Source organism: Bidens hawaiensis, unplaced genomic scaffold (genome assembly GCF_021521415.1).
Source record: "Bidens hawaiensis isolate Kalapana, Puna unplaced genomic scaffold, B.hawaiensis_p1.1 tig00021554_1, whole genome shotgun sequence".
Lineage (NCBI taxonomy): Eukaryota > Viridiplantae > Streptophyta > Magnoliopsida > Asterales > Asteraceae > Bidens > Bidens hawaiensis.
This window is the reverse complement of record NW_027493358.1, coordinates 298,449-307,515: the sequence shown is the minus strand read 5'-3', so window position 1 is coordinate 307,515 and position 9,067 is coordinate 298,449. Positions and strand designations below refer to the sequence as shown.

The 9,067-nt window shown below is 38.0% G+C and overlaps 1 protein-coding gene across 1 annotated transcript; it reads left to right on the top strand.

Annotated features, from left to right (window-relative positions):
- Positions 1–3,598: 3,598 nt before the first annotated feature.
- On the top strand, positions 3,599–7,331 carry LOC143563873 (uncharacterized). Its single transcript, XM_077051311.1, has 8 exons — positions 3,599–3,764; positions 4,350–4,383; positions 4,794–4,973; positions 5,100–5,189; positions 6,034–6,099; positions 6,196–6,287; positions 6,392–6,439; positions 7,000–7,331. Exons 1-8 carry the CDS (start codon positions 3,634–3,636, stop codon positions 7,106–7,108), a joined length of 750 nt encoding a protein of 249 aa, XP_076907426.1. The 5' UTR covers positions 3,599–3,633; the 3' UTR covers positions 7,109–7,331.
- Positions 7,332–9,067: the final 1,736 nt, after the last annotated feature.

Here is a 9,067-nt window from a genome sequence, read left to right as displayed (position 1 = left end):
CCTCAACAAAAGTGAAGCCGAACGCGCCCGTAACGAAGCTCAAGCTGCCCTCCAGGAGGCTCTGGTTGCCAAGGAATGGCTTCTTCGAGAAGCGTTATCTCAGGTATGCTTTTCATGTCTTTACGCTTTTCTTTGTAAATAGAAAAGGTTCTGATACTTGTATATTTTCTTTTTTGTAGGTTGTGCATCGAGTCTTCACGGAGACGTCTTATGACGATGCTATGAGCGCAGCCCTCAACGCTTCTCATGAGGATGGGGAAAAGGCCGGTTTCCTGCTTGGTCTAGGGTTCGTTGAGAAAGGCATCCCGCCTTCCAACTTCCCTTTATTTGATGTAGATACTGAAGCTGTATACGACCAAGCAGTGAATCAGTATGCCGCATTCCCGCATCCGGTGGTGGAGAAGGTAAACGAAGTTGCTGCTGCTGATGATGGGCTAGCTATCCTTAAAGCTTTCCTTGAACTGCCACGCTCTACTGATGGTGCTGGTCCAAGTGGAAGTGGCCCTGAAGCTTGATCCTGAAGATCCCTTCCCACTGCTAGGATAGATTTAGCTTGTATAGATTTATATTCTTGTAGGCGGGTAGTTACCCGGCCATTCTTGTAATGAATATTATGAAATATAAATCTTTGTGCGGGTAAGACCGCTACTTTCACTGGATTCCTTGCTTTATAAACGTTATGACTTGCATACTTTAGTTTAAATTAGCAATTTTCCAAGTGTTTAGAATAAGTTAACCTTTGAACGTGGTAGATAATAGGTTGAAGTTTTGCTTCCTCTTTCGTGATTGTGCGGGTAGGACCGTCACTTGCACTTAGTAGGATGGCTAAACTTTACCTACATCTGACCTGCGTGGAGGTTTTCCTCATCTTTTTTGAAATTTCTAAGTGTTTAGAATAAGTTAACCTTTGAACGTGGTAGATAATAGGTTGAAGTTTTGCTTCCTCTTTCGTGATTGTGCGGGTAGGACCGTCACTTGCACTTAGTAGGATGGCTAAACTTTACCTACATCTAACCTGCGTGTAGGTTTTCCTCATCCTTTTGTTAGAAATTCTATGTTTTGAATAAGTTAACCGTTCGACGCGCGGTTGTCAATAGGTTCGGTTTCCTCTCATGATTTGTGCGGTTAGGACCGGCACTTTCATTTAGTTGACCAAAGTTTACCTATGACTGACCTGCGTGAAGGTTTGCCGTTTTTTGGGTTTATGCGGGTTTTGCCGCCTTCCCCACGCAACGACTTTCCACGTAATTATGCGGTGAAAACCGGCATATCCGTGTTGAATAAATTAACCGTTCGACGCGCGGTTGTTAATAGGTTAGTGTTCAGTTTCCTCTTATCATGATTCATGCGGATAGACCGGCACTTTCATTTAGTGGGATGACTGAACTTTACCCTTCAACTGACCTGCGTGAAGGTTTGCCGTTTTTTGGGTTTATGCGGGTTTTGCCGCCTTCCCCACGCAACGACTTTCCACGTAATTATGCGGTGAAAACCGGCATATCCGTGTTGAATAAATTAACCGTTCGACGCGCGGTTGTTAATAGGTTAGTGTTCAGTTTCCTCTTATCATGATTCATGCGGATAGACCGGCACTTTCATTTAGTGGGATGACTGAACTTTACCCTTCAACTGACCTGCGTGAAGGTTTGCCGTTTTTTTGGGTTTATGCGGGTTTTGCCGCCTTCCCCACGCAACGACTTTCACACTTATGTATGCGGTGAAAACCGGCATCAGTGTTGAAAGTTCATAAAAGTATAAATGTGAAATCATCAGCGTCGATGTTCTAAGGAGAATCATTTCCATTAGAAGTGGCTCTGGGCCTTTTCTTTACAAATTTGGAATTGATTTACATGCAAACTGTGTAATTGAGCTCCCTTCCATGTTGTTGGGATGGGAGTGCCATCGAGCCGATATGCACCTGGTTCGGGATCTCGTTCTTTACGCAGCATGTAGTCTCCACATTGAAGCTACAATTTTATTCGTGTTTTCCCCAGCTGGGGTTCTACACGCATCAGCCTGCTCAGCGTTCATTGCGCCACTAGGTGCGCGAGCGTCCCATCTCTGACAAATGCTTCGACCATGTCCTTTACGTCTGTGCATTCTTCAGTGTTGTGGCCTTTTGTCCTGTGAAAGTCACAGTATTTGCTCCGATCAGCATTGGGACGATGTCGGATTATTGGAGCCTTTGGCCATGGGAGCTCCTCAGTGGCGAATATCTCGGTGACGCTTTTGGTGAGTGGCGTCCATCTGGAGTTCTGGTTCGACCGTACGTTATCCCTTCCGCCTAACCGATGTTGCAAGCCGGATGAGGTGTCAAAGTTTACCCTTGACTGCCAAATGCCTAGCTTCCGCTTTTTGTTTAATCGGGCGGTAAGGACGTTGTCTTCTCTTGTTTTCTGGGTGTAGAGGTTTGTGCTCTGTGGGAGATCTCTACCCAGTTGCCTCTCAGTTTCCGCAAAGCGTTTAGCTGCTGTCATGATGGCATCCCATGTGGATGGCATGCCATCTTTACCCGTTAAGGTGCGGATGAGCTCTGGGTCGTTCGCGCCCTGAATAAAAGCAGCGCGAACAAGATCTTCGCTAATGTTACCCAGACTTAGCTTCTTTGAGTTGAAGCGAGTGATGAAGTCTGGCAAAGATTCATCTTCCTCTCGAATGCATTTGAGGATTGTCCATTGCTCTTCGGTATACTTTCGTTGTTGGCTGAAGTGTTGGCTAAACTTCTGTTGGAAGTCTGCCCAGTCGTAGATGTGGTTGACCGGTAGACGATCGAACCACGCTCTAGCTGGCCCAACAAGCGTCATTTGGAACATGTAACACCACGTAGGTTCCGTCCAATTGCTGACGGTTGCCCCTGCTATGAATCTGTTCAAATGATCGTCTGGGTCAGATATACCATCATATGTGCCTATGTTGGACATTTGTTTGGCACTTTTTGGGGCAATTGCTTCCGCAATGTCCCTTGCAAATTTGGACGTTCCCGCATTTGCAACAGTTGGTCTAAATGTTTTGGAGAAGTCCCGTGGGCTTCCACCTGGGTTTTTTGGTTTGAAGGCTTCCCCAAAACGCCTTCTCGGTTGGAAGTCCGTTTCCTTACGCTTCCCTTTTGCCCTATGGCGAGGGTTCGCGTCGGTGTCGGATTCCTCTGAGTATTCGCACTCACTACTCATGTTGAGTTGAATGCTTCCAAATTCGTCAGCCTGTTGGACGGAACGCAAGCGTTCGTCCAACTCAGCTTGGAATTCCTTCTGACGTGCCTCCGCCCATGCCTTAACTTCGTCGAGTGTTTGGCGGGGGAGCCTTGTTCGTTGTCTCTCTAACTGGGTATCGGTGAATCCCAGTGAGCGATTATTTACTGCACTTGCCCCAGCTTGGGTAACTGGGGTAGTGTTCGTAAAATTTACTGCACTTGCCCCGGCTTGGGTAACCGGGGTAGTGTTTGTAAAAACTGTGTAGTCGCCGGTATTCCCCCCAGTAGCTGGGGTTGTGGTTACCGGAGTTTCTTTAACCATCTTTCCAGAAGTTTGAAAAAACTGAAAAGAAATGAAGTTCTAGCTTTTATGCACGGATGGCGCCAATGAAGCTTTTAGAAAGCAACAAAGAGCTTGGCTTCTTTATGACTATGAAGCATGGATGCCTTCTATAAAAGGATTACACCCTATTTGGTTATTGGCTTTTCGAATCGTTTCCTTTCGTTTGCTTCTAGCAGCTGCTGTTGCTGATGTTACCACTCACGGAACCGATTTGTTCTTTTATTATACTCAGTAAGTCTATTTTTTGTCATCTTTATTGATACTATGAGTGGCAATTTTGACCCGTTTTACAAAAAGAATTTACGGGTCAAATCAAAAGGTTTATATTTATATTAAAAGGAGAAACTGGGAAACATTTTATGCAAAGATTGGATATTATTGTAAAAATATTGTTTTTCTAACCATATTTAGTGTACTAATCAAGTATATTTTTGTTTTGAAAATGAACAAAACGAATTTACGGTTCAAATCAAAAGGTTCAGCTAAAAAGGAGAAAAGGTGAAGCATTTTATGCATATATTATATATAGTTGTAAATTTTTTTAATCGTATTTAGTGTATTAATAAAGTGTATATATTTTTATGAAAAATGAACAAAAAGAATTTACGGGTCCAACTCAACCCGACCCAAATTACGTCTTGGTTTCTACTTATTTACCAGTGCAATGAAGTCGCGACTTGTATATTTACCTGATATGTTGTTATAATCATATGCAGGTTGTTTATCTATCAAATATATATATTGCAGGATCATAGTTTCCCACCTATAACTAATAATTGTGGTTGTGTTAACCATTAGTGCTTGATTTTGGTATAGGTGGACTTTGTGTTTGGTTACTTTCTATTTCGCGGTATGTTCCTTTTATTACCCAAATCTTCATTTTCATTTGCATTGACTAGAGGTGGAAAATGGCAATATGTGTAAATTAAACAGGTCAGCCTGGGCCGATCTATGTACATTTTTTTAGCTTCTACTAACATGTGCTAAATAAGATGACAAAATAAAAATATTATTCATTTCAAAATTATCTTAACATTTACTAATAAAGCGCGCCCTTTAAGAGTCAGATGACTTTCAACCTGTTTGACGCGTTGAAGAATAAACAAACGCAAATCGACCCACTTAAGTAAACGGGTCAAAATTGCCACATATAGCATCGGCTTTGTGACTGAATTCACGTTGCATTATAGGACAAATGTTTTTTTTTTCTCAATGATTTTAATACATTTCTTATAATAAAATCTTGAAGCTCGTTTGCAGTTTGGATCGTTGCTCTCGGCTTACGGATGCTATAGACAACACAAGACATGTGATGTAGGCCTGGATCAAGAATATTATTTGCCTCTCACCAATGAGAACAATACAGCGAGCCAACAAGCGAAAAATCATTTCTTGCTAACAGCTGCATTTTGGGGCTATGTCTTCCAAATTATTTTCCAAGTAAGTTATTTTATTTGTGTGCTTACATATATCATGTTTAATATCTTCAAATTTGACATACTTATAAAAGGTCCTTAACTTTTACAAATTCCATTTTATGTTGATTATGATGTTTGTTGGATATAGATGACGGCTGGGGCGGTTATGTTGACAGATTCCGTTTATTGGATTGTGATCTTTCCGTTTTATACGATTGTAGGCTATGAATTGGGCTTTGTGAGTACCCGCACTTATCTTTTATTACTAGGGGTCGGTTTTGAGCTCACACCAGACCAAAGTAATGAGCTTGGGCCTAAACATTTTTGTTAATTAATGACTAATTGATTATTATACATTTAAGCTAAGATATATGGCATACGCTATTTATTAAGTTCTTAAAATTTACTTAAAATTCAAAATTAAAAATGAAAATTCATAAATTCGGTTTGGTTTGGTTCGGTTCGGTTTGGGTTTTTTTTGTTTAAATTACACGCAAAACTGAAACCGAACTGAAAATTTGGCTTTGGCAAAAACATATACCAAACCGTCGGTTTTTGTTTGCATTTGGTTACGGGTCGATTTTTTAAGTTTCATGCTCATTATTTGTTGAAGATTTTTCGGTTTCCTATATCATGTGAATTTTTTCTTTATATATTCGTTGATAGAGTTGGCAAATTGGGTTCAGATGGGTTGGATAACGAGGTATAGAACGGGTACTTTATATTGGTCAAAGACTCAAAATGGGCCAGGATGACCCGAAACAATTTTTGTGCAGAAATTTATTATTTCTAAAAATAAATGGTTTGCCAAATGTGATTACAAAGATTATTCCATTTTAACATTAATTTTTTTTTTGGATTAATAGTTTTTATGCACTAAAAATGCACTTCAACAACATTCGACCCGTTTGACCCATTTTCTTCTAAGCGTTTTATTTTATTATCCGTGTTTGACCCGTTAGAGATAAAATATAGTTTAATCGACCCAATCATTAGTAAACTGTTCGAAACTGTCACTTTTTAACTTATTTATTTTAGAGATTTTGAACGGTTTTCATACTTCTCTTTTTCTTGTGTGCCAGTTGACGGTTGTTGTACATTCTCTTAATCTGGTTTTGCTCCTTGGTGACACATCGTTAAATAGCTTGGTAACTTTTCTTATTTGAAAGTCATTATTTATTTATTTTTTTAAAAATTTCTGTTTTGTTTTGTAATCTTTTATATGTTTGGAAATCCCGTTTCAGCGCTTCCCTTGGTTCCGCATTTCATACTTTTTTTTATTTACTGCTTTCTATGTGCTCTTTGAGTGGATTCTTCATGCCTTTGTTGCAACTTGGTATGCTATTTTCACCTTTTCTTTATTCACATTTTAAGCATACGTGTGCGCACACACACATATATATGTATGGTTAACTTTTCAATAACTTCTATATATTGTAGGTGGCCATACCCGTTTCTTGACTTATCTGTAGAATACGCTCCACTATGGTACGTATTTTCAAACATCTAAGCATCAGTACAATGTTAAAAGAATGTTGTGGGGGCCGTCCAAGTTTTCTTTATATCAAATAAACGCGACTCGGTTGAATGGTTAACCGGGTTGAACTGGTCAAAGGGTGTTTAAAGCATATTCAAGTGTTGACCTCTATATAGTCAAAATTTGGGGGATCGTTATATTAGTAACAGATTTTGTGGTCATTTTTAATATATTATTTATAGTCCAAAGGGGATTGTTGGGTCAAACCCGACCCTGCTCATTTTGACATGACAATATAATAACCCGTTTTAGCCTATTTATACGAAACCGGGTCAATTTTAGTAATATATTATTTTTTGATTAAAATCTTCTAAATCAGACAAAAAAAAGGTTTGACACATCAACATAATCCAACTCGTTTCAACCTGCCCTAAAATTCCCCTTTAACTCAAACTTGTCTTGACCCGTTACCCAACTTGCCACCTATTTTCTCCTAAAGTTAAAAATCTAATCTCCCTTTCTGGTTAATCTAATGCGGTTTTGTTGTCTCTGTCTGTAAAACATTATGCAGGTACTTGGTTGTTGCAGTATTGCATGTTCCATGCTACACCTTGTTTATGTTGATTGTGAAATTTAAGTATCACATTTTGGCGCGATGGTTTCCTCAATTGTCGAGATGACATTGTTTTGTTTGTACCTCATTCTATTATTCTATTTATTTGAATCATATAGAACTATTAAAGAAAGCAGTTGCCTAAATCCTCATGGGGATTATAGTTTTCATAAATTTAATTTCAAATAAAGTTGAGCTTAGTGCTTGCTTCTTATGCAAGGCGTTAGTTATCTATATCTGTTTAGAACTTGTAAAATGATAAAGATGGTTCAATAATAAAATACATATGCGTAACTATATTTTTCAAAAACTGATAAAAGGTTTAACTATTTGGTTCGTTGTATATATATAGCCGGTTCTAACTCATTGACCGGACAGTCAAACCGCATTACTTGCTTTAGTTTGGATGGCTATTTCGGCTTCAACAGTTTTGTGTTTTTACATATCTATCTAAATATGTAATTAGTAAGCCTAAATATACTTATATTTAGACACTTCTACCTTTAAATTGTTTTTCATAATTACGAATGTGTATAAACATGGAAATCTTAACAAGAATTTTCACAGTTGTTTTGAGTTTTAACAAAATTTTAGAGCAAAACCAAAAGGGGTGAGTATGTTACTCTTAAATACTCTATTGATTTTTAAACGAGTTTATCACATGAAAATCTTCGTTACATAATAATATGCAAGTAGGTAAATTCAAAGGGAAGAGAAGGAAAAATATAGTGATTCATGTTAATGTTAATTAGGGGTGTTCTTTGGGTTTGTTTTCGGTTTTCGGGTTTTTAGGGTCGGATTTTTTGGGTTTCAAAGTTTTAACTCTTGACTCGAAACCCAACCCAAATCTCTCACGGGTTTTTCGGGTTCAGGTAATTCAGGTTCGGGTTTTTTCGGGTTGGGTTAACCGGGTTTCGAGTATCCTAGAAAAAAAACACAAACCCAATTTAAAAAAAAAAAAAAACTACAATGCTAAAGTTAAAACAACATATTATTCTTTCCTTACAACACAAATAATCAAATAAAAAATACCTAACTTGATAAAACAATTCAATAGAAGAGTAAACCTAACTCGAACCATAATCGTATTCAATCAGCGTGATTTTGTTGTTCGATTACGGTTGTTATTAGTAATAAACGGAAAACATAAATTAATAATAAGCAATCCATAATAGTGAGAATGACAACAGTCGATTAGACTCAGATTTTGATAACTTTAATGGCTGAGACTTAACCTATTATACATAAAAATATATTTAATTTCAAAACTAGAAGTTTATTCGCGTTTTTCGGGTTGACCCAAATCTTATAAATCAAACCCGAGAACCAACCCGAATTACTTCGATTCGGGTTCGGGTTTTTCGAGTCGGGTTAGTTCGGGTTCGGGTACGGGTTTTTTCGGGTTGGGTTTCGGGTAAAGGTGACAGTCCTAATGTTAATTGTTAATAAATCCACTTTATATCCCCTTCTCTGTCTTTCATAGATACTTTGCTTCCACTAAAATCTTCTCTTTAATTCCTAGGGATCACTATTACAAACGTCAGTAGTGTCACCCGTTCAACTGCTTACTAAACCGTTAGTAAGCACTCCTTTAGACGTCTTAATAGAAAGGCAGTGTTCGTATTTTTTCCTCACTAATTTGGGTCGTGATCATCCTTACAACTCTATTATGCTCTTAGTATGCTTATGTGTCACTTTATATGAGTAAACGAATAAGATTCTACAATAAAGTTTTATCAAACACACCTTATCATGATCTTTTGCTCTCTTGACAAAATTGGGTTAAAATGGAACAGGAATTTCCCAACGGGCTAACGAAATTTTGACAGAGCATCCCTTATTTTCGTCTGTTTTCTTGTAGTGTGCCTAAATCATAAAAATACTGCACACAACCAACAAACATCCAAAGCATAATAATACTGAAAATTATTATTATTATTATTATTATTATTATTAAAAAAACTGCACACAACCAACAAACATCCAAAGTATAATAATACTGAAAATTATTATTATTATTATTATT